The sequence below is a fragment of the Equus caballus genome, chromosome 11, assembly GCF_041296265.1.
Source record: "Equus caballus isolate H_3958 breed thoroughbred chromosome 11, TB-T2T, whole genome shotgun sequence".
Taxonomy (NCBI): domain Eukaryota; kingdom Metazoa; phylum Chordata; class Mammalia; order Perissodactyla; family Equidae; genus Equus; species Equus caballus.
Window position 1 is genome coordinate 23,232,973 of NC_091694.1, and position 19,868 is coordinate 23,252,840.

The window sequence follows — 19,868 nt, forward strand, 5'->3', positions numbered from 1 at the left end:
AGCAGCAGAGGAGAGGCAGTTGAATGTGGTCTCCCACCAGAGATGGAGCCATTACTTCCCCTCCCTCTGCACCATGTGTTCATCGGCCCAAGCCCTGACCATTGGATCTTCAGGGTCACTGCAAGCTGTGGGCTGAGTGCCAGCTCAGGGGAGGCTAGCTTGGGGCGTGTCACGTCAACCCCTGGACCTGTTGGCAGATAGAGGCACTAACCATGCACTGGAGTGCCCAGGGTCGTTTCTGTCCTGGGTTTCCTCTGCAGAGAGGAAGGGATGGGGAGATCAATGATTTTGGATGCTTACAGCATCCTATTAAAAATCCCCACCCCCTGTTGACTCCCATCCCACCCACTAGCTGTGTAAAAAGGATGTGATATTTCTATTGCTTCCATGCTTACCTGTTATCTCTACTTCATTATCTCCACATCCCGTTAGGGTAGGGAGAGGAAGCAAATAGCCACCCAGGTAATATGAGGGAACAAGGCTGCTTGGTGGCTGACACTGACTGCGTCCTTGGGCAGATCCCTCCGCTGCTCTGTATGTCTGTCACCTCAGCCACACGAGGAAGGGGTTGGACTGGGTGAGCCTCCAGCTCTGTGGTCTATGGAAATAGTCTGCTCCTTGGGATGCATTTCAAATGCTTGGGATGTTCTCAGCGAGTGCTTGCTGGCTTAGTAGCCCTTAGAGGACCTAGTCCATTTCTTTTACTGAGCTCCTACCATGGGTCTGCATTTTTTCTAAGAGCTGAGGACACAGAGATGAATAAGACACTGTCCCTGCCCTTTAAGAGGTCACAATCTGGTAGTGGACAATGACAGGTAAAAATATGGTCATTTTGCTATTGCAACAGCTGATACTTTTTGAGGTCATCCAGGATGTCAGCCATGGTCCTCAGCAGCTGACATGAATTACCTCATTTTAACCCTCACAATAACCCTAGCAGGTAGTTATTATTATGATCCTTGTCCTGCAGAAGTGATAACTGAGACCCAGAGAGGTTAAATAATTTGCCCAAGGTCACACAGTTAGTAAGCGGCAGAGCCTGGTTTTGAACCCAGGCAGCCAGACTCCAGATGCCAAACTCTTCACCATCACGTGCCCTTTGTGAATTCCTTAAACGTGCTTATGTGGCACAGATAATCAGAGAGAACTTCTCTTACGATCCTTGTTAGATGCTTGGGCAACTTTTAAGTGATTTTGGAAAACCACCTGAACCGTGCCAAGAACCGGGTTAATGCCATACTCATGATGATTCCACCCACATCCCATCCCACGTTTTCACATATTTGATGAGTAGACCGGAAGGTTCTGTTGGCTTTCATCTCTGGGGCTTTGTCAGAACCCGGACTCCATGGCCCCACCTCCCTTATTCCCCAGCAGCCACTCTCTGACAACTCTCCACAGGCCTTCAGGACAACCTGTCCCCCAAGACAAAGGGCCCCCCCGTGCACCTGGGCACCATTGTGGGCATCGTGCTGGCGGTCCTCCTTGTGGCGGCCATCATCCTGGCGGGCATTTACATCAATGGCCACCCCACCTCCAACGCTGCACTCTTCTTCCTCGAGGTCAGTGTAGAATTCCGTCGCAGCTCTGCCGTCTGCTTCTGCATCAGCCTTTCCCCGGCCATTCGGCACCCGCCTCTCCCCAATCATCCCTCACCCCCACATGCCTGGCTCATGTTCCTACCTGAGGAAGCTTCACGGACTCCCTCCTGGCACACGGCACACTGGCTGGCGCCCTTTTAGTCCTAACCCCTGGGGCTCTGCGCCTCAGAACATCAGCAGCCCTCCTGTTCCGCTGGACAGCGCATCTGCTTTTGCTCCCCTGTTTGTGAAATCAGAGAGCCCCCAGAGGAAAGAAAGAAGTGCCAGACATGTCCATTTAGTGGCCGTGTAGGCAATCCCTAACGATTTATGGTCTCTCACGCCCAAATTCCAGGCCTGGTGCCTATTCAAAGCCACAGTGGAACCGAGGTCTCTGCCTCTTTGCCTGCTGTTGGGATGTCTAGATTAGAAGTGACAAGTCATAATAATCCCAGGAGTTGCTCTTTCTGGGAGCTTTCACTGAGGATGCTACGGTTTTGAATGTCTCACAATTCGGAAGAGCCAGCTGAGGTGCAGCCTGGGAAGGAGGCCCAGCCCTCCACTCTCAGCTGCTCACCACTCTCCACGTGGCACAGCGGTGGCGCCTCTGTGACCGCAGTCTCCACACGGTCATGAGCCCACTGACCTCATTACCCAGAGGCCTAGGTGGTTCCCTCGTCTCTGTTTAGACAGCCCCTGTTTCTTGTGAGTCCTAAGCAGTCATTCAAAGTCATAGCCTACATGGGTATCACATGGGGGCCCCCAGCCACAGGGATGCTGACGGGGCAGGTCTGAGGCGCACCCAGGAAGCTGCGTTTCCATAGGCCCCCCACGCTGGTGCAGGAGCTGTACTGTCTGGAGGGTTAGCTCAGCATTCCTGGAGCCTCCCTGATCGTTCCGCCTCTTACCCGCCCCCTCACTCTCCACATTCTCAGGGCTCAGCTCCACGTGTTGCTGAGGCCTTCGCCTAGTGTCCTGCAGTCCGCGCAGAGAGGGGTGAAACGGCCTCCTTCCAAACTCGGGCTCCCAGCAGGTTTCCCAGTGGCCAAGGGGTCACAGTGGGGAGCCTTTGGGGGGAGGACCCTGACCTTCACCTGGCTCACAGGAGGCCCCCAGTGCCCTTGTAAAAGAGTGTTGGTGCCCAGTGCTGTCCCTGAGGGGGGGTGTCCCCAGTTGGTGAGGTCGTGCCCGCTGACTCTGCGTCTGTCCCCTGCAGCGGAGACCCCACCGCTGGCCGGCCATGAAGTTCCGCAACCACCCCAACCACTCCACCTACACAGAGGTCGAGCCCTCGGGCCACGAGAAGGAGGGCTTCGTGGAGGCCGAGCAGTGCTGAGGGCATCGGCTCTCTCCTTGGAAGAGTAGGAACGAAGACCCAGGCACCCCAAAAAAGATGAGTCAAGGCAACGCAGAGAAGTGACTTTCCCTGGCCTCCTCCGAACATACCCTGGCTGGGAAGATGAGACAGTGGTTTGTGGTGCCAGGGCACCCCAGATATTGAAGCAATGGGCAGAAAAGCAACCCCACTGAGTTGGTAAGGAACAATAACCTGATTTCATCCTGTTTTGATGCAAGGGGTCTCCCTTTCCGGGTCTCTCGGTGGTCTACTCTGTAGCTGCCCAGAAGCCCCTCCCACCCGGTCCTGGTCACCCAACAACCCTGCATACGACACAAGAGAACTAAACTCTAGATTGGGGCACCGTGTGCCAGGGTCCATAGACTCAAGAGCTGGTCCTCGTGGCTATGGATTCGTTTGTGTGTTCAGCCCCAGCTTCTGTGTCTCCAGGAGTCTGAAGAAGGAGTTCTTCCCAACTGTTACACACAGGTCTGACTCCCCCAGCCCTCCATCAAGGCTTCGCTCCTCCACTTGCCCTATCTGCTGAGAACGGGTACTTCTGCATCGAACGTGTGTGCCGCCCGCGTCTCAGCCGTCACGCAGCGGTGGCCCAGCCTCGGCCTGGCGAGCCGAGCTGTGCGCGGCCACGTCTGCAGCAGCTCTTTATTCCCTTGGCACGTTTGGTGTCCGTTACATTCACTGGCCTGTTCTGGCGGTGCCACTAAGTCCCTCCAAAGGCAGGGCTTGCCTGATGAGCATTTTTCCTCCTCTGAGCTGGAATTTTATAGCCATTAAAGATGAACAGGGTGACGAGAGGGCTTCTTGAGACTACCCAGCAGGGAACTTCACTTGGATTCTGTTGAGAAGCAAAGCCACCAGAACGGTTGGGACAGAGGAAGCTGGCGCTGGAAGGAGGGACTTTGTATGGAAAACCTTGACCTGGACAGTTGCTGCCATCTCCCCAACTCTGCTGGGTGTTTCTGGGGCAGAGAGTTTAGGCTCCCAAACTTAACATAGTTTTAAGGGAGTTCTGTCCAGCGATGAGTTGGGGCTCCTTCTGAAGTGCATTTAAAATTAAAATCTATAGCTTGCCCTCATTCAAAGAAAAAAATAGCAGCAGCAAATAAACGTTAAAATCACAGTCTCTACTTAGTCACGTCCTTTTATGCATGTCACTGGGACGCTGCAAAAGAAAGAAGTTAAAGTCCAAGGCCTCGGGAGGCGGGGGTGGGGGGTCCACAAATAACCAGACGCATCCAAACACCTGGCTGATGGTTTTCCAGTCGCTTCTTGGTTTATCCTGAGGACGCTAACGACAATCCGAGGGAAGCACAGACCTTGGCAGTATGTATGTTTGCTTCATAAACCAGACAAGGAGGAGATGGGGAGGGTCTGAATTTGAGAAAGAAAAAAGACAATGCAGCAAAGAGAATAGTGTCTTTTTCAAGCTTCTGATGGACAGAGAGGTCTGTAACAGCTCTCGTAATGGGAGAAGCACAGCCTGGCGCTGAAATGATCTGGGCTCCCCGCACTCCTGGCCGGCAAAAGGGTGATTTTTGCTCTTGCCCGACCAGTAAAGCATCTATGACCTTTATGTGTTTAAAATGGCTAGAGGGGCCATTTGTTTTGTGGCCAGTGCACAGCCCCATTTGTCCCATTCCCAAACTCCAGCATGCTTCCTCCCAGTGGGAGCTCTGCCAACCGCTCTGGATTCCTGAAGGGAAAGAACACCGAAAGTGAAGCAAGGGGCAGGAATGCGGTGAAGCCTCTGCTGTAACCGCTGCAGCTGGAGAGAGATAGCACTAGGTGCCTCTGGCCCCAGTCAGGGCGCCTGGCTGGCCCCTGGGATGGCAGTGGTGAGGGCAGTGGGGCTGTGTGGCAGCAGGTAGCCTGCTTGGTTTACAGCAAAAAGAACTAAAGATGTGTCCCTAAGAGAGACCTCTGGACACTCAGAGCCTCTGGATTTCTTGAGCCAAAACACGCAGCCCAGTCCCCAAGGAACAGAGCCGGCATCCCAGAGTGAATGCTGGTTCCCAGCTATCCTTAGGATCTCTCGTGAGATAAGCGTTTCTTAGATAGACCCAGGAGTTTTATTCCAAGGTTTAGAGCAGGTTAGATGGGTAGCTGTAGAGAGGGACCCACTCAGAGAGTGAGTGACCAGAAGGGGACACAGGGGTCTCATGGTCAACCCTCCAGCTTTGGCTGACAATCCGGGAAGACAAAGTAGAACTTCATACACTGCGCGCCATCAACCACAGGGAGCGCGCAGACGCCCAGGCCCCTCCGCCCCCCGGGCGTGCACCATCTCCGAGGAAAGCAGGCGGGCGGCAGGTGCCTTCCCCACACGGTGTCTTTGGGCATGTGATGCTACTGTGATCCTACTTGGGGGATGGGAAGGGTCCGTGAAAGTTCACCACTGCGACAGGAAGCTTCAACCCTGTGAAACAGGGCTCTGGGAGCTGTCTGTGTTGTACCCAGAAATCAGAACCTCTCAGGGAGGCTCTGCTTTACACCAGAACTCTTAAGAGAGCAACAAGAAAATGGGACTAAGAAGAGGAATGCAGAGGCCCGGCGTGAGAGGGGACCCTGGATCAGGCTATAAGCACAACCCCATGCTCCTTTAGTCAGTGGCCCCTAACTTATGGACTTATCCAGTAAGGTCCCAGGGTTTCTGACTGTAGAACTTGAGTACATATAAAGCCAGCCATCAACCCCAGCATCCAGGAATGCTCCAGGTAGAGCAGACAGGGTTTCCCAGCTTGACTGACTGCCCGTCTCCCTCCCACCATAGGGAGGGTGAAGCCCGATATATCACCCACTCACCCCAGCAGGCCCCTGACTCGGAGGTCACTTCTTCAGGTCTCAGGCTGGGGCCTGAGGTTGAAAATGTCCTTTTGTCACAATCAGAGCTTCCTGATGGGAAATAATTTTTAAATGTGTGTGTTTTGCTAGAGCTCTCCTGTGTAATGTATGCTGTGTGTATACATATTCAGGCATATATATACATAAGTATATGTGTGCATACACATGCACACACACATGTGCATTTTATTGCTAAAAACATTGGCTGAAGCTGTAGCTGTGCTCAGCCTGTAGCTTGGTTTGTTAAATGAAGACAGCGGCGAGAGCTGCCAGCCAAGCACACTATTTGAAAAGCAGAGTGTTCACCACCTGAGCTGGTCACTCATTTGGTTGTGGGAAGGGCGAGGGCTGTCTTCTCTGGGTCCTGGAACAAATAACGGACTTTCACAGAGCACGGATACGGGCTGCACCCAGACTCCCTGGCCTTGAGAACCAACACCAGGGAGAGTCACAGATAAAATGCAGCCAACCTCTCTCCCTCTTTCCACTCCCCCCTCACCCCAAGAAAAACCCACCTGAACTTACTGCACAATTAGAGGGATCTGGGGATTGAGGGCACTCGAGCTGTCCCAAATGCACTGATTCACATATTTAGTGTAAATTCTCTGCATGGACTCTCAGTGTTAATAATAAAAGGCAACATTCTTTTACGACTTCTGCTGTGTGCTAAATAAAGGGTGAAGGATTTTGAGTGACATTCTGCAAATCACCACACATACCCTAGGCCTGAGGACTGACGTCTTCTCTAAGGACCTTCCCTGAGGAACAGGGGCGGAGCCTCCTGCAAGCCGCCCATCAGGGGTGCTCTTCCGGACGCCGGTCCCGGCTCCAGGAGACGCAGTGTGGAAAGAGGCTCTAGCTGCTTACTTACTTGGGGTTTGCAAATCCCTGGAAGTAAACCTCATGGGTTTCTAATCTACTACTTAGAGACAAAAAATAAATCTGCCTAAGTTGATGCTGCCACATTTCTGGATGCTTTGTATTAGAACCACTTTAGCAGCCTCATTGTGTTTTTATTACTTTGCATTTTTTGCTCACAAAACGTGGTTAAGCAAACCAAAACAGAGAGGAAAAATTTGAACTCCTCACAGCCAAAATCAGCTATGCCAAATTTCAGGCTCCAAACAAGCCAATTTATAAATCAACATGCTGTGTTTGCCAAATAAGGAGGAATGTGTTGGAGAAGGCAATGTGGAGTGGTGGAGAAAGTGCCGAGCTCTGCGGGGCGAGAGAAGGCGGGAGCTGTAGCCCCAGCCCTGTCCCTGAGAAGCCGTGTGATGGGGGCCAAGTCACCTAACTTCTCTGAGCCTGTTTCTGCCTCTGTGACATAAGGGGGAGGGGGGACCAATTGATCTAAGGTGGGAAAATGCTCCTCTCCTTAGCAAACACCCTCGCCTATGGTGATGTTTTTTTTCCCAGTTCACACAGCAGCTCAGACCAAAGCATCCCTTCCTTTCCACTATCCTGTTAGAGTGACCAACTTGTTCTAGTCTCCCTGGGACTTCTGTGGTTCTAACACTGAGAGTCCTGTGTCCCAGGAAAGCCCTCAATTGAGGGCACCCTGGGACAATTGTGTTTTTTGTTTTTTTTTTTTTTGTTTTTTTTTTTGAGGAAGATTAGCCCTGAGCTAACATCTGCTGCCAATCCTCCTCTTTTTGCTGAGGAAGACTGGCCCTCAGCTCACATCCATGCCCATCTTCCTCTACTTTATATGTGGGATGCCTACCACAGCATGGCTTGCCAAGTGGTGCCACGTCCGCACCCAGGATCCAAACCGGTGAACCCCGGGCTGCTGAAGCGGAACGTGCGCACTTAACCGCTGCGCCACCAGGCTGGCCCCATCCTGGGACAATTGTTAATCTATCCTTGGAGTCTATTCTGACTCCATTGGCTGAAGAGATGTTCATAATCTCAGGCATTTGTAGAGCATTTTAGAGTTGGACCTAGCTATTCAAAGTGTGGTCCTCACAGGCAGCGTCAGCATCCCCTGGGGGTCAGTTGGAAATGCGGAACTCAGGCCCACCCACCCCAGACCTACTGAGTCACAATCTGCATGTGAGCAGCTCCCCGGGTGACTCAGGTGAAACGCATGACAGTTTAGGAAGCTGTCCTAGGAAACAGTTTTACCTACATGATTGCAGCCTGTTGGGGCGGCTTTATTCCCCCCCATTTCCCAGTGGAGGAAACTGAGGCTCAGGCAGGTGGCTTACTTGTTTATTTATCCATTTGATCCATACTCATTAAGCACCTACTGTGTGTCAGGCACCATTATGTGACTTGCCCAAGGTCACACAGCTAGTAAGTAGCCGAGACAATCCCCAAACCCATACCTCAGGCGGCGCCAGAACCACAGTTTAATGTGGAAGCTGACTGCAGCTCAAACAGGCCTCCCAGGGCTGTAGAGAGCCTCAGAAAGATTCATAGAAATAACTTCAGATACCCATTCTTGGCTCCCGAAACTGTGAGCCTATCAGCTATTTATTTACACAGTCCCAAGAGCTTGCAAATGTCCTCATTGTTACCGCCTCCCTCTCATCCCCCTCCCATACTCCAGCGACCAACCGGCCCACAGGAAGATTCAGAAACACTCTCCATAAAGTTTCACACAACACCAAGGCCTTACCTCTGTGCTATTTATCTTCTTGAATGGAGGGCAACTGGTTACTTCATTTGCCACAATGGGGCTGGAAGGAAGAGAGATGGGAGGAGAAGAGAGGATCCTTACTTGAACTGCTAAAACCAAAGAGAAATGCTTTGGGGGACGATTTTTCCAAAGTTCATGAAATGTTTTTACATTTGGTCCCTAGAGATAGCTAAATCATGCGCATGGTTTTCCACAGAGCTGAAAGCACTGAAAAAAAAAAATCTGAATATGGGCCAATAAAATGTCATCATGCATTCCCATCTTGGGTTAGAACCTTCCCGTCCAGCTCCAGTCTTCCTTCTTCAAAGGTATTTATTCAGAAATTGACTGTCACCACCACGGGATCAGATGGAGTGTCCAAAAGGAAGAACATAAGACTCACTGTGTCCAGCTGAGAAATGTCTGAAAATCCTCAAAAAATAACAGATGTAGTTTCTCCTCCGTTGATCTGCCCTCCGGTCCCCTCAGTTTAGATCCCATTTTGAATTCACAGACATGCTGCTCTCAAAAGACTCGGATGCGGTGGGTCAAGTGTCTAACAGCAATCGTTTCGCCTTGACCCCCCTCTCCCAAGGAGCAGTAAGTAATTCCAGGAGCCGCTTCTCAAGGCCAAAAGGGCAGCCTGCCCCAGGGCCACCCCCTGCCCTCCCCAGAGCTGCCGACACCCCTTCTGTTCCTTGGGGCTCTTCTCTGCCAAGCCCTCTGTGCCCGCTCCTCTTCTGCCTCCAGAGACAAGCATTTACCCCTCTTTCACCGCGGAGGAGGAACCAAGACTAACAAAACTGGGCATGAACAAAGCTTATTTACCAAAGTCCTGGTCTATTTACTTTTGTCCTCTGAGATGACAACGATGGTGGTGTGGTGGTGGTGGCTCACATTTACTAAGTGCTGATCATGTTCCAGGCACTGTTTTGGGAGATTTCTTTGTATCATCGCCTAAGGGGCAGGTGCTGTTGTCATCTCTACCTTTGGAGGAGGCCACTGAGGCACAGAGTGCGAGGGAATTTGCTCAAGGTCACCAGCTAGGTCACTCAGGCAAGGTAACTAGAACTCAGCAGAAGTCAGCTTCGGTTCCTGAGGCCAGGCCTTGTCCACTCTCCTACCCTCGACGCCTTGACCCACCCTCTAGCAAAGGCCCTGTGGACCCTTTCCTCCATGGAAGCCTCATTTCCCAGCCAGGAAGTGGAATTGGGTGGGAGGAGGCATCATGGCCTCAGTTTCGAGGGGAAGTTTTAAATCTCTGAGGCCCCACAGATGGGATGACCCCCAGTTCACTAGATGTTAACTCTCTAGAAATGAACCCTCTTGGGGTGCTCCTCCCATCCTTTGGGCCACACGTCTTGGAGACTGTTACCTGATGTTTTCCAGTCTGCAACAGCCTAGTCTACGAGAACGGCTCTCTTGTCCAATCCCCCAATCCCTTAATTTTACAGAGGGAAAACCGAGGCCCAGGAAGGCCAAGAATGACTTGCCCAAGACCACACAGGCAGCAGGAGAGCCCAGGCTGCTGGTTCTCAGAGTTAGTGTGTGTGGTGGACAAGTGTGTGAGCTCTGAGGTAAATGCTGGGGATGCCACACGCCATCTCTGTGACCTTGCACAAATTACTCAATGTCCCTGCTCACTTTCAACATCAGTTAAATGGAAGTGATGAAAACAACAGCGCCTGCCTCACAGGCTTTAGGAGGATTAAACATTCCAGAGTTGGAGCCAAGCACGGCACTCAGGAAGTGCTCGAGAGTCTTGGCTCCTTTTTCACTTGTTAATTACTAAATGCAACATCACCTATCATCCAGGGGGTTAATGGATTTTCTGGCACTTTCTGCTGCCTTTATGTTTGGGCATCATTTCCACCAGAAGGAGGAGCTCTTCTGGGTGACCTGCTCAGCAGGCAGTTATCAAGCATCTGCCTCTCAGAAAGCCTCCCACTTACCCCAGGATGGGGACAGACACCCACCACCATCCCTACGATGGGGCGGCTCTCATCACTCTGAAGGAAGCGGGCATTGAAATGTCTCACTACTCTTCGTTCTTAGTTTTTCACGTTTATCTTCAAAACACTAACTCACTTTGGATGGTGAAATGATGTAATCTACACAGAAATTAAATTATAATGATGTACACCTGAAATTTATATAATGTTATAAACCAATGTACCTCAATAAAAATAAATTTAAAAAAGAGAAAAAAACTAACTCATTTTCTTGTTCTTTAGGGGAAAAAAGGAATATGATAAAGGGATGACATGGAATTCAGCCTGTAGAAATCAAACCCTGGATCCTTCCCTCAGGATTAATTTTGAGGGAGGGTCTCAGTACCCGAGGATAATTGTTTTGTAAATAGACCAAATGAGGCACTGGGTTTACTTTTCTAGTTCCTTTCAAAGCTAAGTTAGATTAATTGTTGCAACTCCTTTCTAAAGACAGATTAAACTAATAAAGCACCTACAATGAGGTTCTGCACGGAAGAGGCACTTAGCATGTTTGTAGAAAGGAGGAACGTAGAACAAGAGGCATGCCTCTTAACCCACACAGAAACTCCTCTTTTCCTCACCTGAGAAATCTCTCTCATGGAGATCTTGATGGAAAGAAAGAGATGAAAGCCTTCACGTTCTTTCAAAGGTACATAAGGCCAAGACAAGTGCCGATCTGGCTCTATCGCGGGCTTGAGCCTTCAGAGTGATACCAGCCCTGATATCAGTTCCCCTACATTAAACCCAGCATATGTGGGATTAAAACCAAAGCTCTCATCCCCTTTCACTGCTCATTCCTTGGCTTACTGGCACCAGAATCCACTATCCACTGCGGACAACCAAGAACACCCACCTGCAGATTCCCTTATCTCACCATCCTCCTTCCTGCAAACAGCCTCACAGGGCCAAACACAGGCTGGCGGGAAAGGACCAACCAGCCAGGCCCCAGTCTCCTCCTCCCTACAAGCAGCTGCATTCCTTACAACCTTTAAAAGCCCTTGCCTCCCATCCTTCGGGGAGATGAGACAGTCAAATTTAAGGGCTCACTCTCATCTCCCGGCTGACGTCACCCAAAAAAAAAAAAACCCTTTCCTTGCCATAAGCCTGGTGTTCCAGTTTTTATTTGGCCCCTCTTGTGTGATGAGTAAAGAACCTGTGTTTGTAGCAGGTAACACAATGGGCCTGAAGGTGGGACAGACCTCCCCGCCTGCTGGGAGGGAACCTCTAATCCCCAGGTCCACAGAATAACCAGAAAACCCAAATTCAGAATCCTCATCTCTCCTCTTGCCTGCTTCCTCTCTTCATGAGAGGAGAAGGTTGGTGTCGCGGCAGCCCCCAGAAGGGAGACTGCAGATCCCCAGGCATGGGAACACTTCTGCCTCACACAGGACCCAGGGCTGGGTCCACTGATTTCTGGTTATTTGGCAAAAAAGTGCAAATTAACTCTCAGTCCTCAGCACCCAAATATATGACTCATAGGCAGCGCGCTAGAAAGGACACAAAATGAGGAAATGCAGAGCAAAGTGCCAGAGGCTCTGTGAGCATTTCTGGAACGAATTCCTTCCTGGCCCGGTCTCCGTGATCCAAATGCCCAGTTTCTGGGGAAAATCACTTTCTGCAACACAAACACCCTAGGAGAGTGGGAGGCAGGGGATGGGGGCCCTGGGCACATTAGGATCAAGCCCCCAGAGGCCACAAAGGAATCTCTCCTTTCCTTTGTTTATGCAGTTTTACCAAAAAGGCCCTTTGAGTTAGTAATTCTGCCTTTGAGACCTCAGAGAAGCAGAAGAGCTCCCTCTGGGCCTTCTCTAAGGTTTCTCCTGGTTCTTCTCCTTGGATCTGATGGTTAAAGAAATAGCCACACAGTGATTTCTGTTACTTCCATCTGAGTTCCTTCTTTTCAGGCAACTGAGCAGATTTGACAACTAGCAATTACAAGAACCTAAATGTGCGCAGGGCTCTCGCGCCATATATATTTCCTCCACCTCGTAAAACAAAGCTCCTCATCAGTTTGGCACGTATGGGGGTCCCTCTCCCGCCTCCACTCTCACTCATGATAAAAGGATCCCTTGTTTAGGGCTCTGCAGCTTTCAAAACACTTTCACATGTTCAAGTCTCTAAGGCAAGGCAAGCAGAGCTCTTGCCATTGGCGCCATCAGAACACCCCGCTGCTGATGCTCCCCCAGCCCACGCCCAAGCACGATGCTAAATTCAGTACAGGTATAGCCATACTTCAGACTGATCGATCTTAGTTTTCAAAACGCTTTCTGAATACAGTATCTCATCTGAGCATCATAGTTCTCCTTCAGGGTTGGCAGGGTGGAAACTAGTATCCCATTTTAAGGATAAAGGAAACGGAAGCTCAGAGCACTGAATGATTTTCCCCAGCACTACTGTCTCTGACCAGAAGATCAATCAGAATTTCAACTCCACCCACTACTAGTAATATAATGACAGCTAACATTTATGGAGTGTCTTTCATGTTTCAAGCAGCGCTAAGCATCTCATAGGCATTTCAGCCAGAAGGTAGAAAGGAAGCCAGTGACTTTCTCTCACCGCTGGATTCCCAAGGATGTCAATCCAAACGCACTTCTTGGGCACCTACCCTGGGCCCAGCAAAGTGAGGGCTTTGGAAATACAAAAACTAAGAGCTGGTCGCATTTACAGTACTTACGGTAGAGTCAGTGAGACAAGATGAGATTGTGCAAAACAGAGAACAATGCAACCTAATCCATATTTATGGCCTAAATTGTAAGCAGGCCAAACTCTCAGAGTTATGGTAGCTCAAAGGAGAACTAAATGGAAGATTTACAGCTTCACTGTTCAGTATGGTCGCCAGTGGCTACAAGTGACTATTGAGCACGTAAAATGTAGCTGGTCCCAAGTGAGATGTGCTATAACACACACTTTAAATTGTAAAAACTTAGTACCAAAAAAATGATTGTGAACATATCTCATGAATAATTTTTATATTGATTACATGTTGAAATCATAATGTTTTGTATATGTTGGATTAAATAAATTATTAAAATTAATTTCACTTTTTAATATGGCTACTAGAAAATTTTAAATTACGTACGAGACTCACATATTTCTATTGGACAGTGCTGATTCAAATAATGATCAGTCATCGACATGTTTTAGATGCCTAACTAAACGCTAAGCACTCTATGTGCATTCCCTTATTTAATCTTTGCATTATCTCCACAATTTCATTATTATTCCATTTTACAGATGAGGAAGCCATGGTTTAAAGGAGTTAAGTATATAGCTATTAAAAAGGATAAGTTAGAGGGTGCGCAACAGTTAAGTGTGCACGTTCCGCTTTGGCAGCCTGGGGCTCGCCAGTTCGGATCCTGGGTGCGGACATGGCACCACTTGGCAAGCCATGCTGTGGAGGTCTCCCACATATAAATTAGAGGAAGATGGGCATGGATGTTAGCTCAAGGCCAGCCTTCCTCAGCAAAAAGAGGAGGATTGGCAGCAGATGTTAGCTCAGGGCTGATCTTCCTCAAAAAAGAAAAAAACCTATGTATTGCAATGGAAAGTGTCCACAATAAGTTGGTTTTTTAACAATGATCATCCACTATCATAAAAATAAAACATACCTATATAATTTGCGTGTGTGTGTGTATGTGAGGAAGATTTGCCCTGAGCTAACATCCATTGCCAATCCTCTTCTTTTCTTTTTTTTTGGCTTGAGGAAGATTAGCCCTAGCTAACACCTGTGCCAGTCTTCCTCTACTCTGTATGTGGGACGCCTCCACAGCATGGCTGATGAGTGGAGAAGGTCAGCACCTGGGATCCAAACCCATGAACCTGGGCTGCCGAACTGGAGCACACAGAACTTTAACCACTTGGCCACAGGGCTGACCCCCTATATAATTTATTTTAAATAAGGACATTAAGTGACTTGCCCATGGCCATCCAACTAGCTAACTGCATGGGCAGGACTTGAACCTCTGACAACTCCAAGTTCATGCTCGTATCCCCATGAGAACCCACAGAGATAAAAAGGCTTTGGAGGGCCTAGGAGCTAAACTCCCACACACGTCAGGTCTTCTCTCTGCAGTATTGCTAGAAGACAGCCAGTTAGCTTCAGCTTGAATACCTACAGTAATTGGGAGTTCATTATCTTTCTAGGCACTATGCCCATTGTTGGCTACCTGTTGTTAGAATTTTCCTCCATTAAATGAGGAGAAATCTGTCCATCCTAAGTTCTGTCCTTGAGTTTGGGACCCTCACAGAGGAGGTGACCCACTTGAGCTAGGCTGAAAGTATGAGCTGGCTTGTACTGGTCTCTAAGGAGAGACCTCAAGTGCAGTTCCAGCAGGCTCCTCACTGCTTCGTGGGGAAGGAGCCCCAATCCGCCCTACAGCCCACTCCTCCCACTTCCCCTGCCCAGTACTTCCTGTGGACTGACCCACGTAAATCTTGCTTGCTTGGTGTGCACTGCCTCCATGATGTGGTTGTGGGACCACAGCTGCAGCAAACGCCTGAATTTCCATTCATGGGAAGGCCTCCCACCGCTGAAGGGATAATTATTTGCCTGCTGCGCTGACAGGTTCCCATCTGGTGAAGGCTGAACACTGTGTCTTTAGAAAAGACCCCAGAAAAGGCAAGCTCCTGGCCCGGCTTTGACAGATTCCCTCAGCTACTCTAAGGGGAAGAAAGAAATTGCTGGAGTAGTGTTTGGAGGTAGGGCGGAGAGACAGAGAAGAGAAGAGGGAGAATCTGGGATGCTAATGAATTCCTTGTGATCTCACTCTCCTCATTCCAGCACATGCTCCTCTGCAAAAATTGACGGGGCTGCCTTGCCAGCCGGAGCCTGAAAATGTGGCCAGGTAGACAGAATCCCAAGTCCTAGAGCAGCCTGTGAGATGCTGGCTGCCTGCTAACAGACGAAGGTCCAGGGCAGAAAACAAGAGAAGGCATCGACAAATGGGGTCCCCACCCCCACCCCATCCCTGACATTCTGCTTCCGGCGTCTGCTTTCCTGGTCTGCCCCTCTCGCAGTGATAACAGAGCGGTGGATCCAGGAACATTTACAGCCAAGAGAAGTGGCACCAGCAAACCCTGCCACTGCCTCTCCCCTCCTCTCACTGCCACTTTCAACATCAAAAAACAATCAAAGAAATGCCCTTTAGGAGCTTTAATAAAGAGTCTGAAGTCTATAATTGGATCCCCAGTTCCATTTCATCTACTGAACCTGTGGGAGGCCCTGAGTGGTCAGGCCTGCAGGCCAGCCATCTGCCAGCAATCACGATTGCAGGTTGTTCCTAAGAGTTGGTGCGACTAGCACAGCTAGGCTCGAGTAAACCTACAGAGGCATTACTGATTCAGCCAGTTCCTGGCTTTGCCCTCAGTGCTTTGTACTCTCGCAACAAATTTGTGAGCCAGGAGTTATTATTATTAACATTTTAGAAATGCAGAAATGGGATTCAAAAGAATTAAACGACAAGATTACCCAGCCAATAAAAAAAAAGAAAAGAAAAAGGCAGAGAGGGGATTCGAACCCAGGTTTATCCTGCTCTAAAATCTGTACTTTAAAAAACAAAACAAAAACCCAAAATTCTTATTATGGAAAATTTCTAACATCACCAAAGCACCACAAACTAGTAGCATGAACTGCCATATACCCATCACCAAGTTATAGTAACCATCACCACGAGGCTGCTCCTGTTGCAGATCTACGCCCATCCATTCTCCTTTATCGGGTTATCTTGAAGCAAACATTAGATATCATGTCATTTCATCCATAAATAGTTCAGCATGTATCTCTAAAAAAGAAGGATCCTCAAAATCTGTGCTCTTGATTTCCTCAAAATAATGACCCTGGATGAGAGATTACCAAGAAACCGCCCAGAAAAGTTGCAAGATTTATATCACCCCCAGAGGGGAATGAAGCATTCCCTGGCTGCCTGTGGCATTTCGGCATAATGTGGGGAGGGTACAGTCATTATCTGCTAAGTCCAGGAATGCCCGCTGGCAACGCAACCTCATGTGGACCTGCCCACCTGGCCACATGGACAACCCATTCTTACCTGTTACCCCAGGTGACATTTACCTAAAGAAAATGTTGCCTAAGCAGTTTTTTCCAGCTATATTATCTCAGAACTTGTTAGCCTGTGGGCTGTCCTATGTGCACATACAAACGTCAACATTTACTCAAAACATCTACTGTGTGTCAGATGCTGAGTTAGGTGTTTCCATATGTATCAGGAACCTAACGCTTGATTTTTTCAAATTTTAATTTGATTTTTGTTATTCAAATTTCCATTTGGTTCAGAATTCCATCTTGCACTTGAATATTATGGAAGGGACTACATGTAACCCCTTCAGGGGCTGAATTCATCAATCAGCAATGTTTCTTGAGAATGTGTGTGAGTGTGTGAGCATATGCACATGTGTAAGCTATCCTGCAAGTCATCCTGGAGGGTACCAAGAATAGAATACATTTCTTGCCTTGTACTGCAGAGGAAGAAATTTCACTGTATTCAAGTCTGCAAATACTTAGTAATCTCCTTCTTCCACATCACAGTGCCTGTCCTAAGGAACTTGGAAGTCTAGTAGGATGGATAAGACAAAGTACACAAACAAGTAGATCTACAAGGCAGAACATACCAACTGCCACAGCAGATGTAAAAATAACACGTCATGCGAGTTGAAAGGCAGTAGCAATAATGCGTGACTGGGGGAAATCAGCAAAGTGTTGATGGAGGAGGTGGCATGTGAGACACAGACTGTTTCCCAGGGATCACGGTTCACTCTACACGCCATGAACAACAGACTGTAGAGGCCACTTACTGGGTTCTATGCTCCAGTTTCTCCTTACCACAACACGGGTGACGGTCCTTACCGAGCATAGCCGGCTTTGGTCCCATCTGTGTTCTTCTTTGATGAGTCCAAGGGGTCCCCCACTGTTCTGGGCTGTCTGCCCCTTACTGTGAAATTCTTGTTGCTGGTAGTGATGGTTCTCGAGGTTTGCTTGTTAACCCCAGGAAGCTGGGTGATGCTGCAGCTCTCTGCGTCTCCAGCAGGCGGGTTTGTTCATCGAATCATTGGTTTATGGCACGCCATGAGATGACAAGGGGGTTTGAAGCACTCTTGGAAGAAGAGTTTTACCCTCTGGGGGCAGGGCTGAAAATAGACTCATGGTTAGGGTTTTTACAGGCAGAGGTGATGGGGGAGGGACCTGAAGAAGAAAGGCACAGAGGCAGGAACAGAGAGTGTTCAGAGAGTGCCAACTGGAGGATGGGCTGTGGTGGAAGGCAAGACAGCGAGAACCAGGGAGGTGCATCTGGAGAAGCAGGCTGGGGCATTTTACAAAAATGCTTAAAACGTGCTGAGGACTTACACAGGCAATGGAGAGCTAATGAAGAGATCTGGCAGAACTGTCACATACCTTAGGAATGTTAATCTGGCACAGCAAGTAAGATGGATTGGAAGGGAGGGGAAAAATGGAAGCCAGGAGACCAGCTAGAAGGTTCAGGGTGTACAATCTGTACTCATCTGCTTACTGATCCACAGCCCCCGCTGGAAAGTGGGCCCATGAAATAAGCCTTCTACTGGCTCTAAACATCTTGGGAAATAGGCCTGCACTGCATTGTTTGTTAACCAGTGCCTGACACACAGTAGGTGCTCAATAAATATTTGTGCCTGGCACATAGGAAGTATTCAATAAATATTTGTTGAAAGAAAGGAAAAGAGAAGGACAGAAGAATGGAGGGAAGGAGGTAGGGGGGAGCCAAACTGTAATAGGCTGTGGAGATGGTTTAGAGGAGAGGTAATGCATGCCTTTCTGTGGTGATCGACCTGGTAGAAATGGAAGGTGGGGGAGCCACAGACATTTCAATAAGACCATCTATAGGATTTAGCAAGTGACTGGATGTGGGAGGAAAGCAAGAGTGAGGAATCCAGGATGACTGGGAGAACGACGGGGCCATTCATAGAAATAAGACAAACAGGGGGAGGAGCAGGTTGGTGGGGAAAAGCAGCAGAAATTATTTTCATCGTGGACATTTTGAGTTTCCAGTCCCAGCCGGGCCACCACAGGTGGCTGTCCAGTATCCGTGGAGCTACAGCTCAGGAAGGAGCTTGGTGCTACAAGTACAGACTGGGAGGCATCTGCAGAGAGGTCCTAGTGGGTCGTGGGAGTGGGTGAGATCACCAAACAGAGAAGAGAGAAAACAAGAGGCCCGAGGGCAGAGCCCTGAGGAATGCCAACACTTTACGGGAATGCAACAAGCAACTGCTGGAGAGAAAAGGACAATTGGGAAAGTGCAGCATCAGGATGGCCAAGGAGGAGGGTTCAAGCAGGGGGAGGTGATCAGCAGGGCAGATGCTTCAGAGGTCCACTGGGACAAAGCCTGGAAAAGAGCCCACTGGATTTGGCAACAGGAGGTCACAAGAGCCCTCAGAGGGTGCAAGGACTGTGATGCACAGAGGGTGGGATCCAGATTGTGCTGGGTAAGAAAGGAGTGGGTGGTGAGAACCAGGAGGCAGCCAGCTGAAACACACTTTGAAGGGTTTTGGCAGCCATGGAGAGAAGAAGGAAGGGCCACGGCTTGAGGCGGAGGCAGGGCTGGAGGAAGAGGTGTTTTTAGAATGGGGGAGATGAGAACCCATTTGTAGGCGGAAGAGAAAGAAGCAGTGAGGCAGAAAAGGAAGGAGACAGAGGGCATGGGGGAGCAGAGCAAGGCCCCAGAGAAGAGGGGAAAATCAAGAAGGCACTTTTTTTAAAAAGGCTACAAATCATAGGAACTCATAAGTGGTGACAATAATAAGTCCTTACATTTGAAAAGCAGTGAAATGCAATCTACGAGGCATTTTTATATGCTTTATCTCATTTAATCCTTGTGATGGCATAGTATTATCATGTCTACTAAAACACAGGAGGTTAAATGACTCACCCAAGATCACATATCTAATAAATAGAAGAATTTGGGATCAAAAGTCAATCAAGAGGGGCTGCCTGAGCAGCATGGTGGTTGTTTGTGCGCTCCACTTCAGCAGCCCGGGGTTTGCAGGTTCGGATCCCGGGTGCGGACATATACACTGCTCATCGAGCCATGCTGTGACAGCGTCCCACAAACGAAATAGAGGAAGATGGGCACAGATGTTAGCTCAGGGCCAATCTCCCTCACCCAAAAAAAAGTCAATCACCAGAGCCTCACTGATTAAATAAATGCCTGCAGCCCACACTGGGTTAGGTGCCAGAGATCCCGAGAGAACAGGAAATCCTCCTGCCCTTGAGGAGCTCACAACCCAGTAGGTTGAGCTCCATGCTACTGACACATAAGCTCCAAGCCATAAATGAGCTCAGCGGAGGGCGCTGATTCAGGCCGGGAAGGGAGAGGAGCAGGATCCAAGCGAGGCTTTCGAGAGGAGGTGACGTTGATCTCAGTCTGGAAGGATAAACAGGAATGAGCTGGCTAAGAAGTGGGCAACCAGACGAAAGGCGTTCCCAGCAAAGG

At 49.3% G+C, this 19,868-nt stretch overlaps 1 protein-coding gene across 2 annotated transcripts in view; it reads left to right on the forward strand.

Moving 5' to 3' along the window:
• Window positions 1-4,060, forward strand: part of PLXDC1 (plexin domain containing 1) — a 55,434-nt gene extending 51,374 nt beyond the window's left edge. For both annotated transcript variants that reach the window (XR_002811477.2, XM_023652617.2), the window contains 2 exons: window positions 1,402-1,562; window positions 2,797-4,060. Coding sequence is in view for 1 of the 2 variants with exons in the window: in XM_023652617.2 (XP_023508385.1) it covers window positions 1,402-1,562; window positions 2,797-2,916 (281 nt within the window). In the remaining variant the exon portion in view is untranslated. The remainder of the gene's footprint in view (window positions 1-1,401; window positions 1,563-2,796) is intronic.
• The last annotated feature ends 15,808 nt before the right edge of the window (window positions 4,061-19,868 follow it).